This window comes from Synchiropus splendidus, chromosome 7, assembly GCF_027744825.2.
Source record: "Synchiropus splendidus isolate RoL2022-P1 chromosome 7, RoL_Sspl_1.0, whole genome shotgun sequence".
Lineage (NCBI taxonomy): Eukaryota > Metazoa > Chordata > Actinopteri > Syngnathiformes > Callionymidae > Synchiropus > Synchiropus splendidus.
This window is the reverse complement of record NC_071340.1, coordinates 20,890,808-20,916,596: the sequence shown is the minus strand read 5'-3', so window position 1 is coordinate 20,916,596 and position 25,789 is coordinate 20,890,808. Positions and strand designations below refer to the sequence as shown.

Sequence of the window (25,789 nt, the reverse complement as noted above, 5' to 3'; positions counted from 1 at the left end):
TAGCATAACAACCTGCGCATGGAAACAGGGATGTTGGTGCAGAACAGTGCTTCATAAATATATTTCCGTGACGCCCCGTGGCTAAAGCGCTGCATCAGCATAAATATGTACCCATTTGTTTGCACAGCGGAGAATGGTGTCGTGTCTGCAGCAGTTAGCACACAGCAGCATACTTATATGGACTATTGTGGTGGTGTCTATGAGCTGGCTTGAAAGTTTGCATTGGATCATCACTAGACCTTCTGCTGAAAAGGTGTGCTTAAATGCCACGGTGTTGACTGTAGTTGAGCAGCATCTGTCGCAGATACCGTTACGGTCACTGTATTGTAACTTTCACAGAGCCTTGACGTGAACAGGCACAACAAAAAACATTATTTGACTGACACATCTTGACCAAACTGAACAAAATGCATTACATTCTCTCACACGTTACACCCAACATGGCTACCAGACCAAAGTAATCGAAATCAGAAATATAACAAAATATGGCCCTACACTTTTCTTACATCGTATCAAGTGATATAAAGAATGTGTGCATCACACCAATTGGTGGCGTAGCATTTGTCTGAGGTGTATGACTTTTATGAACCCCAATAGTAGCACAGATAGATCAGCCAGCCGGTCGACAACAAACTGTATGTTGTATCGATGAAGGAGTGTAGAAACAAGTCTTCTGTTAAACACATACCAAATTCCCCCCGGTCATGATGTGGGACCGTGGGTCAGTTGCAGGTGAGACACGCTAAGCTACGAGGAAACTCATAGAATTTGTGGTGTTAAACTACCCGCCTTTTCAGTCCTTGAGGACCAAGTAATGGAGCACCTGAGCCTGCGATATAATATGCAGAGCCAGAGACACTTCTCAGACTCAGCAGATAACACCTTGTAAGTTATAGTTTATTTTACTCGCAGCAATATCTTATTTCCCAATAAAACACATTTCAGTTATTGGAGGTGTATGAGTCAGTCATAAAAATCAAAAAAATAAACAAAGAAATAGAATTGGTATCGACTGGTCAGACTTTTCGGTGCATCCCAAAACAAATGAATTAGTTCTCAATGATGTCTGCAGCAGCACTCGGCGGTGGAGGCCGCGCCGCCCTGCAGAAACGTTGACACGCTAATTAACAAGTTTCTCTTTCGGTGGCAGGAAGGGATTTAAAAATAAAGACCGCACGAGCCTCAAACGCTAGTCCTTGCGCTAACCTCACACGCCTATAGATTGCAGCTGGCACACTCTGACATGAGAAGGCCAGCGGGTGAGAGCGGGCGGTTTGACGGCTAATCCATGGGAAAATGCCGGCGATGAACAAACTGCTTTCAGGTTGAAGTCCAGAGCAAAGGCCTTGGCGTTGCGTCTGCAAAGACGTGCTAAATAAACACAGTCGAGCTGCCGTCATAAGGAGCTTTTTTTTCATCATCTCCTCATCTAATATTTGAACAAATTCTTACACAGCCTTTGGCTCTTTTCCCCCCTAAAATCCAAGTTCCTGCTCGGAGCTACACAACACCCATCCCCGGTACGTGAGCAACACACTGAGGTCTAATCGATGCGGCTCATTCATATTGAACTACAGACATCAAGGGAAGCCGGGGAATCACAAGCAGCCTCCTCGCTGAGATTTCAGCCTGGAGGAAGCCTGAGGAAGACAAAGACTCCTTCATTCTGGAGACCCGCTGCTCGCTGACCATGACATTTCGACAACATGGCTGCTGGGTTTCCCCAGTCGATAGGAACCGCAGTAATGGCTCTTAAATAACAATCAATGCTGCACCGCTGTGGACATGCCGTGGACTTAAAGCACCAAGGAAGCCTGGTACCGCTGACAAAAAAAAAAAAAAAGTCTGAATTTCTTCTACTCATACACAACTTAACATTTTTGCTGAAACTAAATAATCAAAAGAACAAGCACTCTCAGCCGTGTCGCCTCCAAATCAAATCAGCAACTCGAAGTCCATGCTCCAGTTCACAAACCCGGTCCACAAAGCTGAGGGCAACTTTCTCCGCTCAAGTCTTCAAATGCTCCTAATGACTCATGCGGCATCCAGCATCAACAAGCCCTCATCTCCGTTTCACACAACTCACCAGTAACTTCTGCTTCTGCCTGTGGTGGTTCAGCTCCTCCGGCTGGAGACCAAGTGCTTCACTGTTCTCTAGAAGATGATAGCTGTCCAAACATTGCAGGCCGGGAAGCTGCACCGGATACACCTCATTTCTTATCTGCGAGGAGACACACAAAACATCTGCGTTACTTTAGGTGGCGTTTTATTGACGGTAACTTGGCGCAGTTTATTTCCAGCGGTGATTACATGGTGAATTAGCATCTGCACTTGCCGATCATAAGTACAAGCTTCAGTTCTTGGCGTCTTCACTCTCATCCGGAAATCTCTCTGCCAGCCTGAGGTTCATTATACTGACATGTTAAAAATGTGACCTACATATGTAGGCACTCAAAGTAATGGCAGCGCCACCTGATCTGATCTGATCTGATCTTCTGACCAACTACACTAAGCTGCAAAACATATGTTGATGAGAGCGTGTGACTAGTTTCAGGTTCAACATCACGTGCATGTGCTCACCAGGTTCGTATTAATCCCTCCATCTACCCAGATGCTGGAGGAAGGACCTGCAAACCCCAGCCAGCACTTTCCGAGAGTGAGATTTTCTCCGCAGTTTTCAAGAGCCTGGGTTGTTTATGGATTTGACAATGATGTATGTTAGTTTGTGTTCACTTAATTCATGAGTTTGTTTTGGAGAAAGATGCTTGGACAAAGTGTGGCCCGGTGGGTCACTCGGTCACAGTCAAACTGAAGATGATATCAAGTGTGGGATTTCTGATTCGCACACTTGATATTATCATTTGTTTGTATACTTATTTATTCATAAAGAAAAGCTTAGTATTTCATTGTCATTATTTTGAAATTGTTTAATGAATCATATACATTCATCAATATTTTCATATTAAACATCATTGGCTGTTTTAAAAATGTTTCAGATAAATGTTTTTTTTCTTTTCTCTTCTTCATTCATCATATTTTAAAAAGAAACCTTTCAACACCCAGGTATATACTTTTAACAGTTAAGTAAAGATGATGTGATTTAAAAAAAAAAAAAAAGCATAATTGATGAATGATTATTTAATTATAATTTTTGGTACCTAAAATTCAGATTTACTTTGGTAATCAGTAAGATGTAACAAACATTCTTATCTGTTCTAAGTGCATTTATATAGTATATTGGGTTGTTTTTTTTTCATGACATATGTCTTTTTTATTACATGCGTCCATTATCTATACGTATTTGTTAAAAATACAATTTTTTCATCTCATTATTTGATGGTCCACTGGGTCGATGCCACTGATAATGTGGCAGCACTGTGAATTTAATGGCCCAGGTTTGGACGATCACACTAAATTCCCCGGAAGGTTTGATGTCCAATGATTTACCAAAGCTATTATCGCAACCTGAAAATATGTGTCGTATCCGTGCTATTGGAACTGACTGGAAATAATAATGTGTCCTTTCAATTATTCATAACTCCAGTCAGGTGGAACCAGATGCCGCTATTGTGTCACAGACCAGGAGTGTAACTCGACTCAGGCATGGAACGCGGTCACTGCATGGAGGTAAACGCTTCACAGAACAAACATGGATGTCGCTGCGCTGCAGACAAAACACAGAGAGGTGATATGACCCACCGGCTCAGACCATGTGACATTTTAACCCGGGCGGTTAGCGCGGCCGATCCGTGCGTGGGCCGCCGTAGGTGCAGCCACTGGTCCTTTCATCCTCCAATGGTTCTGATTTGGAACCAGCCCTGACCACAACCAGCAACTGACCTTTTTGCCCATGTCATGTTTTACTGTTGAATACTAATGCCACTGCACCGTGTGCCTGTCGAGTGAGCTGTGCTATTTTTAACTCCCATCCCCAGCTGCACAACTCCAACCGGGGGCCAATGAGCAATTAGCATTGGTTCCTTGAGGCGGCAAGTGGCGCCATAACCTTCTTTAACACAAACACTATCTGGATTCATCTCTGTCCTCTCCCTTCACCCTTGTAGACCTCTCGTCCTCCTGGACCTGCAGAAGGTGCTCGAGAGACGGTGGATGTGTGATGATGCCATTTGTCTTTGAGCCTCGCCGACGTCTGAATCCGGACAAACGATATATCACAGACGGAAAACAGCCGATGGCTTCAGTACACAGATGTATGGGCGTATAATATCTGACTACAGACTTAAAAGGTGTGACGCTCTCACAAGGATGTCCTCTACTGCTCCTCATTTTAAGAATTGGTGGGCGCCATGTTTGAGAAAAAGAAAAAACGATATCTGGACTTGGTTGTCTTGGTTTTTGCCCCCAAACTCTTTCATGTTGCTTTAATAACGGTGGCATTCTCAGGATGCACTTTCGGACATACATCTGAATCCACCAAACTGGAAGGTCCCGGGGTTATCAAAGCTCTCACTCTCACCAAGGCTACGTAGAGAGTGCTCTCTCCTTGGCAATTATATTTGTCATTTTCCTTTTTTTTTTTTTTAGACAGCATCTGATCAGACTAATATTTTTAATCCGGTGTCTTTTAAAAATGTAATTAGAAGTGATGTTTTTGTTTTGTTGTGATGTTTTGATCCTTTTTTTACTTTTCAGCCAAAAAAAAATATCTAGACGAAGCCACATTTTTCAATTTGAATGAATTTGGTATATTACTGATTCAAATGATGGAGCCATACATTTAAACAACAAAATATTCTTTATTTTGCATCGGTTTGACGATACCACAGTAAATCACGATGGTGGCTATATTCAAGTTTTTGTATAACCTCATTTAAAGTAAAGCTCTTTTAATGTCTTGAAAATGTTGTATGTTGTATGTTATAAGAATTTCATTCAGAGTAGTGGAAACCCTGGACATTGTGTAGCGAAAAACATCCCTGAACAAAAGCAAACAGGCTGCTTTTGTTCAGGGATTCCTCCATGTTTGTTGTTGTTGTTATCATCCCAGCTGCGTCTTGTGCCGCAGTGTGATCAGTGGACCAGGCAGAAAACACTAAAAGCATACAGGAAATTTGTTTTACCACACTTGATTTAAAAAAGTATTTTTGGTGGCGGGCGGATGATCAAAACTTACTGTCCCGATCATGTGCGGACAATTTTAATCCAGCCTTGTCTGCGCAGTAGCCACAAAAAGGGTCTCCGTCCACATGCTCTTGTGACGGATCCAACCGTCCAGGTGCAGTCCAGGGCGGTGGACGACGCTATTATACAATGACATAATACGATCTCTGTAGCTGGGTGCGTATAATAAGTGGGGCAGGTTAATTCAATTCACTTTCATGCCATTACCATGCAACCCTGTCCACTCTGAGGGCGTCACTGTGTCAAGTGGCTGCGAAGGAAAAAGCCTCATTGGAGCAAAAAAAAAAAAATAAAAAAAAAACGCCCGCCGTCACACTCTTCTCCCCCTTCATACTAATTCGCTGTGAAATTTTCCTGCATGGGGGCATTAGAATCAATCACACCCGCACACAAACACAGCGCATTAACCCCGAAGGCGATTAGCATTCCCGTAACCGTCAACATTCAAAGTGGTCTGAGCCAACTTTCATTGTCTGTCTACATTTGCTCCGCTTGTAATGTGGCATCAAAGAGTGAGCAATTAACCTCTGAAGTGGTGAACAACACAAGGATGAGGGCCTGAAGGACTCGCTTGTAATACAAGCACGTGGCACATCAAAGACTCCTCTCCAGTGGTCAGTGATGGTTATGAATTGTCTTACTATTGCGTCGTTTTGTTTAAAACTAGCTAATGTATTACCCTAAAAATAGAGATGCAACTAAGAAGACGATCAATGATCCAGTCAAAACCATGTTACGCTCTTCTAAGGGATGAGGCTTTTACAATTCCAGGGCAAACACAGCGACATTATCGAGTACAGCTCAAGCAAAATCCAGTGATGTATCTTATCTAGTGTCTAATATGTTGCAAATCTGACGTGTCCATCTTACTGAGTGGGCAGCTCTGATCTACTCCAGGAACGATCAATTATGAATGCATCCAGATCCCTGAGGTGATTACCGGCTACTCTCTTCTGACCTCCAGCACAGTCAGCAGGAAGTCCCTGGCTGTCTTCTAATTTGGAATTATTCTGACCTGACAACAGCTAACCCATTACGTCTACTTCGATTCAATACAGCAGCCGAGGTGTAACCCAGAGGCGCACGAGATGCTATATTTGTATGGTCTGTTTATGCTATGTTTAGTTGTTCGCATGACATTTTGGAAATATAATAAATCTGTAATATTTAAATGCACTTTGTACTGCACCAGAATGTGCACTGAGAATAATATTCAGAGACATAATTGCTACAGTACGCCATGATTTTAGGCGCGTGTGGGGACGCTATGCTAATGCTTCAACAGAAAGGCATTGACCAAAACAAAACAAAAACAAACAAAAAGCACTTGTGAGCCAAACAAGATGCTTTTCTTTTCCAACTGAATCATTTGGTTCTGATAACATTACCAACGGTGTATCATTGCGCATGTTTACATGACGAAACCAAATTATTGGGTCAATCTGGCAAAGATCAGACTTTTGAAATGTGTATCAACAGTTTATTTCGACTGGAGAGAAATTGCAATTTCTCTCGGTCAATGGACAATGGAAATGGACAATGGGGTTAATAGCTGGACTAAGCTAGCGTGTAGTCGAGTAGCTCAGCTACGATTGGACTGGGTGATGTGCGACTGCTCGTGCTTCAGCTAGGCAGCAGATGTAAACAAACTCCTAGACCAACCATGGTCTAATGATGTCTATTAACCTTGTTTACAATCGACAGGTCATGTGTGTGTAACCTGACGTGCAGTGCGGTCCTCTGTCTTAGCCGACGTCTGCAGTGTACACATGACAAACCTGATATCAGCTGTGTTTTGTCACTGGCAACGACGTTGATCTGCCGATGTTCCTCAGGTGCAGTCACGCAGGGCGTTTTGATTGTTTGTTACCGCCGTGTTAGCAACCATTAGCATAGTTGCTAAATGAGTCAGGGCTCCCTCCGGTGATCAAAAGGTTGCGCTTTCTGTGCTCTAGATAGTTAGCTTCATTTAAAGCACTGCCAAAGCAAGCGTGTTGACGGCTCCATAATGTAGACGGCCACCAACCGTCGCTGCGAAGCGGTGATTCTGCCTCCCCAGTTAAACTAGTTGGTCAATTGTCTCTGCGCTGCACGTAACCCAGGTGAACATGACGCACTCGGACTCGACAGCTATTGCTTTTGTCGAGCTTCACTCTGCATGTAACCATACTCTGTGAGACAAAAAGTCTACCTGATGACCATCAATACTTTATATTGCACCTCAGTAGTGATGAAGTCAGGACCTAATGTTTCACTTATTGTTTCAGATGGTGGTTTTATGATATGAAGTGTGTTGTTAAATTATAACTGCAAACTTAGTTTGTACCATGAACAGCCTTTACCCGACTCCAGTAGACTTGTAGATTTCAAATGAGACATGACAAGTCATTGGATATACACACAAAAACATATGTTTCTTAACAGAGAAATTAAATTCAGACTTCAAGGAAGTCAACATATAGAAGTTGGTGTTGCATTTGCCTGATGAAGACACAAGAAAACCAGGTGTGCTCGCTTAAAACAATGTTTTTTTAAGTTCAATATAGGCAAAACTAACAATATGTATTATGATAACTCAGTAGTTGTGTATTTTGGGGTTTGTTTTTTTGTTTTCATGTAATTTAACCAGAATTAAGCCTTCTTTCCTCCAAGTATATGAGACTCATACACACAGAAGACAGCCACCATAGCTAAACGTAAACTAGTCCGAGTTTGAAAAATGACAGCACGTGTAGAGGCTTTGAAAACTAGGGCTTATCAAGCACAAACAAATCTGTGATCTCATGGAAACAACGCGACAAACACAGCAGAGTCAGGCTAGTGAACCCATGCATGTATTGTCATGCGAAGGCAGAGCAGCCAGATGATGTAGCTAACGACAATGATAATGCATTTTTCTACCGCTGTCACGAGTTTCACCGCGCAGAAATTTCCCAAGGAAGATGATGTTACGTAAGAGCGGCTGTGGACCCTGCTGTTCATATCACTAATGCCTCACACTGTGGCTGGGTCACGTGCTTTATCCAGGCCAAATCCAGGCGCCAGCAGCAGCAGCACTGTTCCAGCTGTTACTACAGCCTCGCCTCAGTAACCTGGGACATGCTGAGCCCTGCTCCTCTCTCAGCGCGACAACAGCCTTCCCAGCGCCAGCGTGTTCATCAGCTCCCGCAGCCCCATGTTTCCTTATCAAAGGCCACTTCCCCGACAACATCCACAACAGCGCTCATAAGACACTGATGAATTGATGGATGTCTGGCTGTTGTTTATTACCGAGTATTCACTTGCAATCATTAGGGAGCCAGCAAGTCGATAGTGCGCCATGATGTACTGTGCTGTTTACTGGACACACACACCCACGTTTTTGGAGGGAAAAGTGAGTTACATTTGTACAATCCGTTGTTGGGTAGGTGAAACAGTTTGAGCAACCTTCACCTCAAATTTAAACTCTTCTTCCCGAAACCACACTTCTGGACCTACGTTGTGTCGCTAACTTTTTCGTACATTTTTCCGACGTCGTGAAATCATACCGTAAAGAGGAAACCTCCACCATCATTAGCAACACGCATTCACTTGCACATTTTTGATTCAGAAAATGGAATTCAATCCTCAGTTGTTGAGCCAGATCACTCATTTGGTCATCAGAATCACACGGTATTTGATCATAGCATCGGAAGATCCTGTTCCTGGTGCCCCCCTCCAAGCTATTACGTCCAGTTCCACTTCTGTCGGGCAAAGAACCAAACAGTCTGAGTGAGGTTTGAACCTGGGACCAGCCAGAGCTGGAACTGGGCCAGATCCCAGCGGTGCATTGACCTGCACCTGCTCCTTAAACAGCACCTTTTATAGCTTACTCACAGGCTGCTTGAAGAGGATGTGTTGTCGTCGCACTGCCAACACTGTTCGTCCGTGTCACCCGTCAATCACAGCGACAGCGGCAGCAGTGTCGCACCACGTCGATGACGGACCGGACGACGCCTCACACAGGGGTGGTGGATTTATAAGACAGAAATGTTTGTAATCCTACTACTCAATGACCAGTTGTTGAGTGTTTTACCCATTTAACCACTATCAGTAGATCTATGTTTGGAGTTGAAGTGTGTTGTGTGACCTCATATTAAGGTGCAACTTCTGCTCAAGATGGCCTTCGATCCAAGTCCTGACATGGCTTTACTTGTGTTTCTAAGCGCGCTCCGTGTGGAGTCCAGATGGTGTGTAACTTCATTTACCTGCTGCTTATAACTTTAAGATAAAATGCGCAGATGAAAATTATTTACTTCTTATAAAAATAAGTCAGGAAAATGTATGATTTGGGCATAATTTAAACGAAGAACAATGCCCCAAAAAACATTTAAATAGACTCTGAAGCCTGAAGTCTTTCATTTAAATGAGTTTCTATTTAGTCCACTAAGTGTTGAGTGATGTATATTTTATTCGATGCATCAGTGCACTTCTATATCGACGTACAGAATTATCTCCTGCTCCAAATATGTTCCAAGACACTTCCTACAGTTCTGTCAAGGGCACTAACTCAAGAAGACTCCCGACCTGGTGAGTCCTCAGCAGGAAGATGTCACACACAAGTTCATCATTTTACAATGGCTGGACGTCCACAGCACCAGTCGGCGCTGATGTTAAATAATTAAAACAGCAGTGAATAGTGGAGAAAGACTCAGGGACAACCTTTGAAAGATGAATGGCACCGTCTACCTGTCAAGGTGGCGCTGGAGACGCCGGAGCATGAATGAAAGTGTGTCATCTCCGTACTCCCTTAAATCCCTCCTGAAGGGGTCAAGACTGACAGCTCTAATTATAGACCCTCTTCAAAAGAGTGACCTTGGGAGGCAGAGTGAGCATTCATACCTGTGCTCACAAGCAAACAGGCGAGTAGAATTCATGGTAAAAGTACTGCTCAGTTTCCCCTATTTTTTCTTTTCTCCTCCAAGTAGAAGGGATTCGTCCGACCGCCTACTTTTCTTAAAACATCCATTACAGCCGAGACCCTCTGAGTCAAACTGTGAGGCATTCAAACACTCAAGGACACCATTTATCCCTGTTAAAAAGCGCATACAGAGAGAGAGAGAGAGAGAGAGAGAGAGGGGGAATCAGCTGTTATTGGTCAGCTGGTTTCCACGATAATCTACGCTGAGGTCGCTCAAATCCCACCGATTACAACCCATTTCCCACATTCATTAATACAACTTCATTAACCTTGATGGCACATCTGCGAGAGTAGTAGGCTCACAGAGCCAATTCAGCATAAGCACCGCCGTGACAAGCCACACAAAATACGGCCAAATCAATCGGCGTCCAGCCAGAGGTTCCTTGCTCCACGCACCAAAACACCTTACTGTATCTCAGACCAACCTCTCATCTAAAGACTCCTTCACTGCATGCAAATGATATGCCGTGTCCTCTGGCTCTTCTCCTGCTGTCAGACCTTGCTCTCCTGTGCAGCGGAAAAAAAGAAGGCTCATGCATCATTTGAGACATGCAGATGAGTCCACTCAGCTTCATATGTACGGAAGGAACCCGGGACGATGAAGCTGTATGGACTGTAAATAGATTAGGAACGCTGTCCCTGGAGCGGCGGAAAGATTCTGCAGCAGAGGCAGGACAACAAGCCCCGGCTCAGAAAAACAGAGTGGCTCTGACAGTAGATGGTACAGTACCTTACCACTGGTGCTTAAAGGAAGCGGTGGGAATGAGTTGTCCCTAATGACGTGAAGGGCAAATCCATCTGCAGCAGCAGCAGATCCCAGACGATGGTGGGTTCAGCTCAGTAGCATCAAATGGTTCATCAGTTGGACGGTAGCAAAAGACACAGGCGGCCGGGAGAGAGGCAGCAAGCATCATTCAGCTCACACTACCATGGCTGTGCAGCAGAGCACAAACATCAACACGCCCCCTTTCTCCCTCACCGTCTCCCTCTCTCTCTCTCTCTCCCCCTCTCCTTCTCTCTCTCGCGCACACACACCGTCACATAGAGACACAGGGTGCAGAGGCAGTGCAGTGCGCAGCAGCATCAGGATTTCTTTCCTCCATCACAATTCTGATCCTCAGCGCTCGTGATACTGTCAATAAGCCCGTCCAGAAATGTGCCCCTCGCAGTGCTGCTGGTGAGCAGGAATTATCCAAGCTAGCAAGGTCATGTGAGGTTCTCAAGCGTCCCTCCCGGTCCCTGCTTATTGTTTTATCCGACGCTGTTAATTCCAAGCTCAGTGTGGGACGAGGACTGCACTTCAGAGGGAGGTTTATCTTGACCAGCCCTTCGTCACTTGGCCGGCCACACCGATCACTTACCCCCCCGCCCTCCAACAATAGCAGCGCCATGACCATCCAATCACAGATCAGGGAACCGAGCCCAGCGGGGTATTAAAGGAGATTATTTGGGCCATCGTAGGCTTTTTTTTTTCACTGTAGGGAGATGTGGAGTAGAGCAGTGCAGCATGTGTGTTGAGGCTGCCCCTTGTGGCGGCAAGCAATAATGCAGAGAACCCAAAACAGATATGCTTTCCTAAGCACAGATGCCTAGCAACAACAGTAGCTGCTGCTGCTCTGTTTAGTGCTTCCCCTCCATGGGGACCCTATTTACAGCACCAGCTCATGTTTCACAGTGGCCATTTAACCAACGCAGATATCCTCCTAAGATTAACACAATATTTTCTCAGATGATTTAGGTAATGTTAGGAGACGTAATTACAACCATTAAAACCGTTTAAGCTCATGTGTTAAACGCAGGGCTGGGTACGCGTCATGGCTTGGTTTAGTTGGCCTTGTGACTGCTTGTAAGGAGCATGTTTGACCTGGAATAAAATGATATTCCAGGGGTGTCCATTGTCTTTAAAGTTATTAATTCATTTATTTATTTATTTTTCAATCGCAACCATCATGGGCTACATGTTGGTGGTTCATCTGGAACTGCAGCCTAGAAAAATTAAAGTTAATATTAGTGGTGGGATTCGATTAAAAATAATCTATAATAAAAATCTCAACCACAGTTTTATGGTATAAGAATATTTGCCACAAGAAGCCACATTTTTCAATTTGAATGAATTTTGTATGTCACTGAATCAAATGATGGACCCATACATTTAACCAACAAAATAGTGTTTATTTTGCATCAGTTTGACAATAGCACAATAAATCACGATGGTGGCTACATTCAAGTTTTTATATCACCTTATTTAAACTAAAGCTCTTTTAATGTCTTGAAAATATTTGGATAAGAATTTCAATTTTATAAGAATTTCAAGTACATTCAGAGTAGTGGGAACCGTGGCCATTGTGTAGTGAAAAACATCACTGAACAAAAGCAAACAGATGCTTTTGTTTGCTTTTGTTCAGGGATTCCTCCATGTTTGTTGTTGTTGTTCTCATCTCAGTTGCCATGTGTCTTGTGCATCAGTGTGATCAGTGGACCAGGAACTCCTGCACTTACAAAGGTTCCCTGTTGTCTGGAGAGCAAACTGTTAAATGCTTTTTATTTCTGTAATTAATTATATTGTAATTGTAATAATGTTGTAATAAATTAATCGTAACTTGTCCCACCACTAGTTAACATGCTATTAACCAGTGCTATTTTCATCAATCTTTTCCATTAATTCTTTAACTAAAATTAACTTGTTAAAGTCCCAGCTCTAGAATGAACTTTTGGACACTTCTCTGCAATATTTATTTGGCAGGTCAAACAATAAATCAGTCTGGGATAAAAGGCTGAATAGTGTTGAAGTCTGTTCAGTTTGTTTCTTGTAAAGTTGACTTCTAAAATGTCCCACATGAATTGTAAAATTAAAAGCAGACATGATTTGATGTGCGCACTCTTGTGCTTTTTTGAATAATGATTCAGCTGGCATCAACATCTCCCAGGATCTTCTTGAGGAACCAAACCTGTTCGGACAGCTGTCAGAGGACGTCAGAAAGCAGAGGATGTGCTTCCAGGCCTTGACTCAGCTGAGTGAGGTAGGAAGGAGGTGTGAATAACTATTTAGACGTTCACATCTGTGACAGGTCCCGATCAAGAGTGAGAATAACTCGTGTAATTGTGTATAACTGTATAATGCTAGAAGTGGGGCAGATGACCCACTTAAAGGAAGTTACTGCTCACATGCTAAGAGTCACACTTTTTTTTGTTTTTATTGGAGTACAAGCAGCCTTTGTCCCTTTAGTATAACCATCGTAAATTGTTTCTGTGGTTGAGTTTGCATGAAAAAGAAAAATGAAATTGTCAGTTTAAATCGAATGCCATTTTCTAGTGATGCATAGAAGAGGTTTCATGACACAGTATTGAAGGTTGCTTAGGTTTCATGAGACAGTGACCTGATTTCCACCAGATGGCATGGTCTGATTTGAATAACTAATTCCATGACCTCACATCATTTCTAAACCAAGAGCGCCATCTAGTGGCCTCTGAAAATCACGACACTGTTTCATCAACCCTGCAATACTGTTTCATGACACCTCATCAATAGCGCTCAACATGTTGAGTCCCCAAACTCCACTCAAACTTCCCATCACTACTATTTTCCATGGACTGATGCGAACCAGAAGTGAAGTAAAACCTTTAAAATGGAGAGCAATCAATCGAATTATTTTCTTGAATTTAGGACAGTTCTCAAAACATTTCATGAATTTATGGATATAAATAATGTACCACATGCAGGTTATTGGTCTGTAGAAAACAAAATGTCATTCTAATGCCATTCATAATTTTTTTTCCATGGAAAAGCACCTTCATGCTGTAGTACTTTTGTTTATTTCCTGCAGTTATAAAACAAGTGAAGAATTGTACAATAATAATTATTATTATTATTATATTATTATCATTATTATTATTATTATGTTACGGAATGAAAATTGAATGAAAGGATGATAGGCAGACTCAGACTGTTCTGATGTTGAGGACCCTTAACAGAAATGCTTTAACACATTTCTGAGCCCTGAATGTGAACCCGCCTCAGGATTCAACATCACAGACACACAAAGTCAACACATCACTGATGTGGCAGGATCAGAGATCAGAAATCTTAAAACCCATTGCAGAGCAAGCCAATGAAGTGAAGCTCAAACTGCAGTACTGTGCATTCAACTCTGGGTCTGGTGTCACCACCTAAACAAACTCAAGAAAACAATCCAACCACCAGCAAACCGATAAGTGAATGATGTTGTCTTCATGAAATACAGTTTTCAGATCTCATCGTACCTGGCCTGCAGTCAGATCCCAATCTGGGTCAACAGTGATGCGCCCTTCAGCCTGGAGAGAGAAATGTCCCTGCATGTCTTTTATAGCAGTCAAAACTAATCAATCTATAATGCTAAAACTACAACAACCCATATCCAACAACACTGAGGAAGCTTGTACCCTGGACTCTGAACTGGTTCCAACAGGCATCACAGCGTTCTTGGTGAAGCTCCATACCTTTGCCATTGACTCAAACCATGTGTTTCAAAGTGTAAAAATCGCAACCGTTTTTCATCTCAATCGACAAAACACCAAACATCATCTATTAGTCTTTTAAATAATTTGACTTAAGCTGTTTTCAGTCTGCCTTTTTAATGCTGTTTTTATGTGAGCTGCTGGATTCCTTTTCTACTGAGTCTGACTGTGATAGATTTCGGGGTTGCCTAACTAACAGTGTGTGCCTACTAAAACTGACACTACATGCAAAAACTGCACTGGTTTGAGTCTGTTGAAGATGCAAAATATAACACTTGACCTAGTTAGCATGCTTGCAGGACTGTATCTGGTGGAGGTGCACATGCAATTTTGCAGACAGTCTGAGCGTGACACCTACTTTTTTGGGAGAAATAGCTTCCTTTTTTTTGCACATTTCATATGAATCTGCTTATTTTAGTCAATGTTTCTTATGTTGCTTATGTTGATACAAAATGTGTATAACCTACGGCCAGCACCGAGGGAAGTGTCGCACCGGATACTGTACGTTGTGAACTTTCTGTGTGCGTTTAACGCCAAAGTGCAGTGATAAAATCTTAAAGCTTCTGATGGAGCACTGTCTAAAGTGCTTAACAATGACGGGTAGATGAAGTTTCATGAAACAGTGTCCTGATTTTCAGAGGCCACCGGATGGCACCTCACATCATTTCTAAACCAAGAGCGCCATCTAGTGGCCTCTGAAAATTGGGACACTGTTTCATCAACCCTGCAATACCGTTTCATGATACCTCATCACTAGTGCTTAACATGTTGAGTCCCCAAACTCCACTCAAACTTCTATGTGCACTGTTAAGCCGCCAGCAACAGCTCCATATAATAGTAGTAGTAGTAGTTGTCGTAGTATTGATGGGTAAGTGATGGTGACGACTCACAAGCAACCAACACGATCACAACATTATACATATAGCAACAGTTTCAATAGGCCATTTTAAACATCCCATAATGCAGCAGTCCTAATACAAAGGTTGCAACAGCTTATTACTTCTGCCATTACTATCGTGAGCAGGTGAGAACTGAATATCGTCCTCCAAACCAATCTGAGTTTCATATTTCTATTTCTTTTTTTAACTGACATGTTATATAATAGCAATGTTAGATAATCTCTTAGAAAACTTGAAATGCATTGGTCACCAGCAAAAAAAAAAAAAAGTGTAATTTCTTGGCCCATGCTGCACCCCCGCTTGTTTTTTTCATCAAATTTGTCATGGTGGTTTTTGAAGATAATCCTGCTGAGGGGCAAGCAGGCAGCCGCAGATGTGAGTAACTACCCAATCCATTTCGAACGAGGCATCCGACAATTCCATTACCGTCGTTGTTTGAAGAGCGTCACGACGACAGCAAGGACAGACTGCATCTTTTTTTCTTTTTTTTTTTCTTTTTTTGAAGTGGTAGTTCAGATGGGTCTGCAGGCATCAACAAGTACTGATCCTGCCTATCGTTCCGCCTGAATCCAAGCTCAGTCATCGAAAGCCGGTTGACACCAAGATGCAAAACAGGCTAACCTTATCCGTGGCTCTCATCCGACTCCTCTTCTCTGGAGCAAACCTCTGCCTTTGATTCCAGATCACATCCCTCTGACAGTGTTTCAGGAGTTTCTGCACCTTGCAATTCTTCTGGCAGCCCATCGTCCCCTAGGAAGTAAACAGAGGCGCGAAGAGATGTCACGAGTCCTGAGGATCTCAGAGATAATGCAGTGGTTTTTTTTTGTTTTGTTTTTTTTCTTAGACAAGACCCTACCATGATAGATTGGTTTGCATGCTTCCCCAAACGCTGGTCATGGTCAGCTGTGCCTGATGATGTCATAACTCCACACAGCACATACAGATTATAAATATCCGTATTCAGCAGAGTTACATAATAGAGGATGTTGGATTATTGTCGGAGCACACAGACAGCAAAGGCTGTACAGCTGCCGCCGGAAATACACACAAATCCCTTTAAAAATTACATTTTTGGCAAACTGTAAAAGCTGTTTACATTTCAACGCATAAGTGTGTTTGGAACACCCACATGTTTTGAAAAAAAAAAAAAAATATATATATATAAATATATATATACAGGGACATAATAAAGATATACAGTTTTGAGGGAAGGATATTTATGAGGAGAACACACTGTTGATCCAAAAAATAAGTTGTGTATTGCATTAAAAAATTTAAATGGAAATTAACTACGGCAAAATATGCATAATAAAATTATGACTGTTTCATAATTCAAAGTTAAAAATGCAAAAAAAATATATAAGCTACATATAAACTTTCGTACCCATGAAGGCAGGGTGAAATACTTTTTTCTAATGCGTGGCTACTGGTTAATTCAGATAAAATGAATAAATACAAAGAAACCATTGTGAAATAAAAAACATCTCAATACATTTAAAGATTCAGGGATTAATTGTTAAGGATTGAAAATGGTTGTCATTCCTGAGGAAAGTCAATTAAAAGCTCCAACAAAACGGTCTAGAAATAAATGGCAGTTTTTTCAACACCAGACTTTATTCATCCATCATTATACACTACTTACAATGATCATTGCAGCCGGTGGAGAAGAAGTACAGAAGGCACTGTGATTTAAAAGCTGGTTTTAAAACATAAGATTTACACATTTCATTACTTAAACTGAGTGATTCGCTCCATTTTAGCACTTTGTAAATGTCTTTAAATATACACAATGTGAACAAATAAGTCTATGACATTTATCCGATACAGAGGATAATAAGATCCACGAAGTACAGAAGAATCTTCCTGACACATTTTGCTACAGACAGAAAGAGGGACTCAATGTAGAGCAGGGGAGCGATCGTTGCTGCATGTCAGCGCTCGGTCTGTCACAGCTGTGACGGAGGATCATAACTGACAGAAGAGTTTATCGCAGCAATATATAGGGCTCTTGAGCGGCGTATCATGAGGTCTGATGTTTAAAGGAGAGTGGATCACCCATCACTGCTCCTCACTGTGGTCAGGAGATCTATCTGTAATGCTGCTGGACACTGAATGACAGTCTTATTATAAAGCCGTTGCCTGTCTGATCCTGAAAGGAGCGACCCATCACTCAGAGATGGTGAGTGGATGAAGATGGTAGCAGCCCCACACGCGATGAGAGACAGCAGCTTCTGTGGAAGGAAGATGACAGATGGAGATGTGACTAGCTCATAATGGCTGACCCAGAATTCTATCAAGATGACTGAAGTCATTTTATTATGTGGCGTTTTTGATTCCAGATTTCACCATATATTAACCTCTACTAACCAGTGGTCAGGTCGTGGGGGCAGCAGCTGAAAAAAAGAGACCTACACCTCTCCTTAATAATTGCTCCAGTGTGTTTACAGTGTACCCCAGTTCCCTAGAACAGGGGTTCTTAACCTTTTTGATCTCAGGGCCCACCTTTCCCAGAACAAATGGGCCCGGGGCCCATACAAGTAATAGAACTGCTTCTAGACTGCGCTATCTGGCATCACTGCCACCTGGTGCGGAAGCGAAAAGAGTTGAAACACCATTTTTGAAATCTGATATTTGAACAGTGGATGAAAGGATGAAAAGAGTAAGCGCTAGAAACAAGACAACCAGGCTTTTAGCTAGTAGGGCGTCCGGGTGTCTGCAAAACATAAAACAATGGACACCCAATTCTAGACCGTAGCTTTCCCGCCAGATTACGCTGGTATGTGGCGGCCTCTGGTGGCCGATCAACGGTCGAGAATCTCCATGTTTTCATGTTTTGCAGACGCCCAGACGCCCTACTAGCTAAAAGCCTGAAGACAACGATGCAGACCCTGCAGGTGGATTCAACAGAACCATGGAACAGTGTTACACTGGCTTGTCCCTTGGAGGAGGAGCAGTGGTTCAACTTCAAGCCTCTCCTGAATGGTAGAGATCTTCAAGACACTGGAGAGATTTTTCACATAGAGGAGAAACTCTGTAGTAACTTATGGGTGCAAATGGTTTTTGGTCCAATTCAAGCCATGGACTTCGGGTCTCGCTAATAGGATCAAGAATTCAAGTTAGTCTCCAACACTAACTCGAAATAAACAAGACCTGAAATACTTGAATGTCAACCCACGTTGTCAGGATGGACAGACTGGTGGACGCTGAGCGAATGTGGTTACCTGGTGCTCAGTGAGGAGGTCGGGTGAGTCCCACGGACAGCCCCACAATTAATGCAATGACGGCGAGTAGGATCAACACAGCAAAGGCAACGACGGTGCATTTCTGCCGGAAGGAAGGGTGTTTTCAAACCTCAGCAGCAACTTGGTGGACAGAGATCCTTCTCAAGTGACTGACTGATCACTTACCCTTCGAGACTTTTTCTGGTATCTCACTGCTTTTTTGGTCTCCTCTTTAGCTCGAATGATGAACTCCACAGCATCCGACACGTTCTTCTCTATGTTGTTGACCATGTCTCCCTGGTCCACAGGTGAATATTATTTCTTTTAATTGATGGATTCAAACTAAGAGTGACGTTTACCTGAGTCTCCACCAACATGGCCATGTCCATGAACATCGCATGAAGCTCTCGGATGCTGGTCTCCAGCCGAATGATGTCCTGATGTCGGGATTCGATCTCGTTTAAGGCCTGACGTGTGATCTGAGAGTCTGAGATGATCTGTGACCAAACGCAAGGAGGAAGAATATAAATGTTTTTTTTAGACCTTTAACAATGTCTACCACTGGGTGGCGGCGTTACTGCCATGCTCACATCGGAGGTGAAGATCGACGGGTTCCAGTTCTCCAACATGTCTTCCAGCTCTTCACTCGAGGTCACCCGTCCAGCTGAATAACAACAAGTATCTTTCATTTGTATGATCTACTTCATGTTCAAAAAAGGCAGTCACATTATGACCTGTTGTATTTTTGGTCACTACAGAGCGTCAAGGAACGTAGACTGCCAAAAAATAAGCTGCGTTAATGAACGATGCGCCCAGCTACTTTGCTCCTACTCTCCTGGGAGAACACGCTGGTGTTCCCAGGACTGTCAGGAGACATCATCTCTCCTGCATGTCCCGAGGCTTTCTTCCACTTGGACGTGCCCGTAACACCTCACAGGGGAGATGTCCAGGAGGCATCCCAACAGGATCCCCAAGCTACCTCAAGTAGCTGTCATAGCAGAGGTTCTGATTTCAGCCTCTCCCGGACGACCAATGGTGATTCATTTGCATGAAAGTAGTTTGGTCTCTATAAAGAATATTTTATGACTCTGTATTATTCAATAGTACTGATAATATTTGACCTATATTCCAGTAAGATTCTTCACCCTGGGACTGAACGTATTGTATCCTTATATCCTCAAACCTATTCTTCTGATGTCAGAGTTGTCATATATAACAAAAAAATGACATGATATTGAAGGGAAAACCTATTTTTTAGCTGTATTTATTTATAGGGGTATAAGAAAATATCAATCCACTCAAATATTGCGATCCTTGGCTGCGCAATATTTTTACCGAGATATCCCAATACTGATTTTGTTTTGATCTTTTTTTAGGTCAGCTATATCCATATTTAACACATAGATACTTGGCTATGCTGCTGAATTTGTGACATGTTTAATACAAACATCATTTTGTACACTGGACATGTGATTATTAAGGGAGTGATTCATTCCTCTGTTGGACTGCGAAATTTGAAATTCTAACTGGACTGACATCATAACAAGAAACTCATTTTCATGCACATGATATTGTACTTTATTATTTGATTTTCCCCCTTTAAATGATGGCGCTTATGACGATATAATGCTGACCTTACAGGATCGCAATGTATTGTATCGCCACTCTTGTATCGGGATACACATTGTATCAGATACCTATCAGATACCCCAGCCATAGTTATATTTGACCAATTTCTGTGAGCTACAGACAATATTGAAAAGTATTATTTGGACTTCTAATTCATTAATTTTGATTACTCCCAGGAGAGATAAATATTTGATGTCAATTATTCATTAAACTTATATTTATACAAAGTGATGCCATAACCAGAACAAGATCAATGCCACTAAATAAGTTGCAGTGATGGATGGAAAGTTTAAGTTTAAAAAAGTGCACAATAGAAGTACAAACAAAGTGCTCTGTGCACTGTATGTTGATTTAAATGGATCATTCTGGTGCAGAATACCAAATTAATTGTGAGTCGATCTAATATTAAGTCTCATCTCTATTGAAGAGGGAACTTCTAGGAACTGTTTTTTGAGTTTTTCAGCGCTGTCACTTGTAATATTGCTTCTCACTTAGGCAGGAAAGAAACCTGGAACACTATCAAGTGGTTAAAATGCTTATTCAGAACTAATCTAATTTCAAATTTATTAAGATTTATTTTGGTCTTATTCTCTTTGACTTGAATGCAACTCAAAAAAGCATTCAACAGTCAGCAGTTGCGTGGCAGCTCAGGCAGAACTGGCGGGTTTATTAGACAAGTGCTGGACATGTGACTAAGTTTAGCTCTGTCTCAGGAACAAAGGCGCTGGAGGCTTGTTTCATGAAAAACAATGAACGCTGCTAAGTGCCTCAAACTCTAAAAACAGAACGCTTTCTTTTCCTGCAGCCATGCCTCCTGTTGGACACAACTCTCATGGGACACTGCTTGTTGCATGTCACACAACTCTGCCGCCAATATCCCTCTGGAGGGTTCGAGGACATCAAAACACAGCTCACAGTTCGAGGTGGGAGGACAGGTGAGAGTGAAGGTAAAATATCAGTTATATATATATGTGTGTTATATTGCAGCTAGTGTCAAATACAGGTGTACAGCAGTCACCGAGCCGTCGCCTTGTTGCCGTGGCAACACAAACACACGGGGCGTCTCCAGTATCACGCTCCTACATCTGCAGTGTGGAGAACTGGAGCTCTCATTAAAGTTGGCCGCAGGGACTGAGGGAGACAGGCCTCGCTTTTCCCTTTCTCCACCTCCACACTTGTGAGCAATACAGGACCTGAGTGGCATTTCGAAGCCTTTTAAAACAAAAGTCATGCTCTCATTCAAGAGAATATCACGTTCAAATTCAATTACGTTGTGATGCAACACGTTCATTTCCACTCTGTACATGAAATGTATCTGTATGTATAGCTTATTAAATATTATAAGCCAGCTTTTGTGAAATAGGATTATTACAATAGTAAGCAAGAAATTCAAAACTGAATTTCCGATTCACTTGCCATGAGACATTTAGTTGTTTAGAATTTTTTTTTTTTTTGATGATATAACTTGTTAAGAATGCCTAAAATAGTTGGGGGAAAACAGTGTTTTTCATCAAACTGTGAGTCGGTTATCAATAAGGTACCATTAAGTTGACCCTTGAATCTCAGTGGGCCAACTGTTGGACCCATGACCCAGTCTTGCAGACATAAAACCAGAATTATAATTTTTATATGTTTATATATTTATTGTTTACACTTGAACCACATATCACTTTTATTATGAAAATATTTTTCTCCTATTGTATTTAAATTAAATTTAATGTAAAATATATGTATATATATTTTATATATATAATATATCTTTAAATATTAATAAAATATTGGTATTTAAATTGTTATTTAATTTGCTGAATCCTTATTCCACTTTCAGTTTCACATTTTTGCCACTCACTTATCTCCAGCTGTCTTTGGATCCGTCCTTTGCTTCTTTCCCGAAAAGACACTTGAGTCTCATTGTACTCGGTCATAACTTCCACAAACTTCCTGGACAGAACTGTGTGCTGGGACAAGCAAAAATATATTATTTAAAAAATTGAGTAACTTCCACACTCTTCAGGAGGCAAAACCTCTTGTGATCTAGGAAACAACAAACCTGTGTTTTTTGGATCCTGACGTCAACAGAGGATCGGGTGAGCGTATCGTCTTTGGGCATGCTTTGCTCCATGGCTTTAAATAAGGAGCAAGAAATCTAAATCAGACGCTAAATAATAACGCAGATCTGAGGGGCCCCGTCTACTTACTCTTGAGTTTTGTCCGCACCACGTTGGCATTTCCTTTGATATCATTGGTCAGTGCCACCAGCTGATCCTTTGTTCCTTTGCGCACAAACATCATGAGGATCAAAACAAAAATTAATTAACATAATCCTGGTGGTAATCTGTCGCACAAATATGACATTTACTGACAGCTACATGTAGCAACAACCTGCTGGCAGTGTTGACTTTACAGAGCTGCTTTCCCTGGTGTTTACGGCGTCAAGAAATAATGTCACAGGACGAGCAGCACTGGACTCTGACATATTGAAATTCAGAGTTCAGTCACAACTTTCTAAGATAGTTTCATGATCTTTCAGGAAAATGTTGCGGCTCTTAACCAACCTTGGCTGGAAAGTCACTTTAAGGCGCTGGTTAGCTACTCTAAAACTGAAAAACCTGCCAGAAACATAGCCTCAAGTTAACATTGTCAAGTTATTTAGTGCTTAAACATAAAGCCCCGGATGTCAATGTCTCGAAAAATGCTTGACCAATTTTGTAATATTATTATTTTTGGAGTTTGGTTTTCTTGTCACACTTTTTTTTTGCCAGTCCCACACCAAGCCAGACTCACTTATATAAATAACTGGTCATTCAAACACTGGACTTACTGTCATCTGGGTTGGGAGCAGACAGGATCGTGCTGTGCATCTTCCTCACCTCCTCCACTTGATAGGCGATTTTATCAATGAGCCCTCTGACTTCTTCCACCTGCACAAGTCAGAGGAGTTAAACCCATCATACAGAAAGACCCACGCTCCTAAGAGACACCGACTCTTCTGAAGAAGCCCTCCATGAAGCCATCTCGCTCCACAGAGATCACCACATCCTCCTCGGCTTGCGTCCTGCTCTGTGTTCAGGTGGGGGAAAAACACATCACCGTTAAATGTTTAAGGTAGAAGGATAGTTGAAGTCGCTTACGGCGGTGAGCTCGGCCAGTCGGTCCTTCATCCCCACCGATCAGGTGCTATAACCAGGCCGGAAGAGGTCTTAGTTGCGCATCATCCCGGGAGTCTCCTCACGTGTCGTGGAGCGGCGAGCTCTCCGCCGTCAGTTCCGGGACTAGCCAGACCAGATGAGTAAGAAGTTGGCTGGTCACTTTGTGAATGGAAAGCGGCGACGGGAACCGAGGATACGCCTTTTGTTTCTCTCTCTCTCCCTCTCTCTCGACCTGAGACGCGCATCCACCCAACCGGAAAATAACCTCCCAGATCGCTCTCCAACTGCCCCCTTTATCAGTAGAAAATAAATCAACTTCATTTTAATTTACTTTCGCATCCACACCAAACACGCACGTTAGATGAGCCGAGCCTATAAATTATAGAGCGCCTGTCAGCATGCAATACTACACCTGGCCGCTTGGTGCCGTCGTTTATCTGACATCGAAAGAGGAACCAAGCGCGTTACAAAATAAGTGTTTTTCTGTTTGTTGTTCCCTGTAACGGGCCGGGGCACGTGTCTGGGGTCTCCCCACCTGTGGCCCGAACGAGCTCGGAAAAGGCATCACCCCATTCGTGAAGAAAATGCAATAATGTGCGAAATTATGTGCTCAAAAACTAAAATAAATACATAAAAAAGCTATTTGATTTACAATAACACTAATGATTGGGGATTAAACATCGATTTTGGACCTAATATGCACTATAATAGTATATAGTAGCCAAATTGATCATAATCCATGACGTTTCTCAAACGAAAATCAGGAATCAGAATCAGAAAAACGTTATTAATCCCAAGGGAAATTGTGCTTGTACACAACATATCACAATAAATTAAAAAGAAATAATATAATATTACAAAGTGCAAAAAAACTGAGCTTAGAGCTTAGAAAACAATGTGCAACAAATGCAGTTCAAGAACAGAAAATGTGCCAAAAAAAAACTTTCATTGTATTTTTTTCAGGGATGAATTGTGTGTTTTTATTGAAGTCCTTTCTTCCTGTCTTTGAGTTGGGTACTCTCGGTCTATTGGTCCATGAGCTTCTGTGTTGGACCAGGAGCTGATGGAGGGGGTAAGCGATGTTGTCCAGGATGCTCCTTAGTTTCAGGAGCATCCTTCTCTCCATAACCGTCTCCAAGGAGTCCAGTTTCACCCCCACCACATCACCAGCTTTGCGGATGAGTCTGTTAGTGTCCGCCACCGTTAATCTGCTGTCCCAGCAAACCACAGCGAACAGAATTACACTGGACACCACGACTCATAAAACATGCTCAGCATTGTCCCGCAGACGTTGAAGGACCTGAGCCTCCTCAAGAAGTAGAGACGACTCTGACCCTTTTCGTAAAGGGCCTCAGTGTCCCAAGCCCAGTCCAGTTTATTGTCTATGTGGACCCCAAGATATTTATAGTCCTCGACCATATCCACATTGACCCCCCGGAGGGAAACAGGGGCCACAGGAGACTAGGTCCTCTTTGGACTTAGCCCCATTGAGCTGCAGATGGTTCAGCTTACACCAAGAAACAAAGTCCTCCACCACAGCCCTGTACACAGTCTCTTCACCCTTACTGTGATACATCCATCTATGAGTCCTCAGAAAACTTCTGAAGGTGGCAAGTCTCTGACCGATAGTTGAAGTCTGTCGTGTAAATGGTGAAGAGGAACATAGAGAGAACAGTTCCCTGTGGTGCCCTGGTATTACTAACTGCTGTCTCCGACACAGGGCACATTTAGGCTATGAGAGTGGCTCTATTCATCCACTCTTTCTTTATTATTTTATCATGTATTCGTTTGTATGTGGATCCTCCAACAAATAATTGAACTTAAAAGATGCTGTAAAACTGTATCTGGCCGCTTGGTGCCGCTGTTCACCTAATTATAGCTCCATCAACCCAAGAAATCTTTTGGATTTGTATTGTTTCAAATACTGCCTTTATCTAAATTAATCTGTCTAATGTAGTAATCGACATAAAGCGTCATTTCCTCTCATTTCCAGATCAGGAGCGTCACACTCTCCTGATGCGTGTTTTTAACACTTCATCTGTTTTGGATCAGAAATCTCAATTCTCATATTGTTTGACGATGACCGGGTGTTTCCCTCCACCATGGTCCAAAACCAACTTTGTTGATGAGTCACACCGTCTTTAACAAACCGAATCTGGGAGGTACTTTGTTTGTGTTGTCCAATTCCACGCACAATGAAGCGGTCTTGCGCACGCTTGTGCCTTTTTACGCAGCTCGGACGCCCCTCCTCAGAAGGCTCAGAAATGACATCACGTCCTGAGATTCCCACCGTCGGTCCAACTCCCCTCTCAGAAG

General features: G+C 42.4%; 2 protein-coding genes across 19 annotated transcripts in view; both read right to left on the bottom strand.

Annotated features, from left to right (window-relative positions):
- Nucleotides 1–16,458, bottom strand: part of rimbp2b (RIMS binding protein 2b) — an 83,448-nt gene extending 66,990 nt beyond the window's left edge. For 16 of the 18 annotated variants that reach the window (XM_053871863.1, XM_053871862.1, XM_053871868.1 and 13 more), the window contains exons 1-3: nucleotides 16,331–16,458; nucleotides 16,096–16,224; nucleotides 2,087–2,221 (exon numbers count right to left, since the gene is read on the bottom strand). In XM_053871863.1, coding sequence (XP_053727838.1) covers nucleotides 2,087–2,221; nucleotides 16,096–16,224; nucleotides 16,331–16,396 — 330 coding nt within the window. In that variant the 5' untranslated portion in view covers nucleotides 16,397–16,458. Of the gene's footprint in view, nucleotides 1–2,086; nucleotides 2,222–10,811; nucleotides 10,831–16,095; nucleotides 16,225–16,330 lie in introns of those variants that run through there. The other 2 variants (XM_053871879.1, XM_053871881.1) reach the window with 2 other exon arrangements.
- Nucleotides 16,459–17,525: 1,067 nt separating this feature from the next.
- Nucleotides 17,526–23,345, bottom strand: stx2b (syntaxin 2b). Its single transcript, XM_053870856.1, has 9 exons — nucleotides 23,310–23,345; nucleotides 23,146–23,245; nucleotides 22,523–22,597; nucleotides 22,375–22,448; nucleotides 22,174–22,282; nucleotides 19,286–19,359; nucleotides 19,055–19,192; nucleotides 18,882–18,992; nucleotides 17,526–17,705 (listed from the first exon to the last, which is right to left on the bottom strand). The coding sequence occupies exons 1-9, from the start codon at nucleotides 23,328–23,330 to the stop codon at nucleotides 17,526–17,528; spliced, it is 882 nt and encodes a 293-aa protein (XP_053726831.1). The 5' UTR covers nucleotides 23,331–23,345.
- Between the last annotated feature and the right edge of the window lie 2,444 nt (nucleotides 23,346–25,789).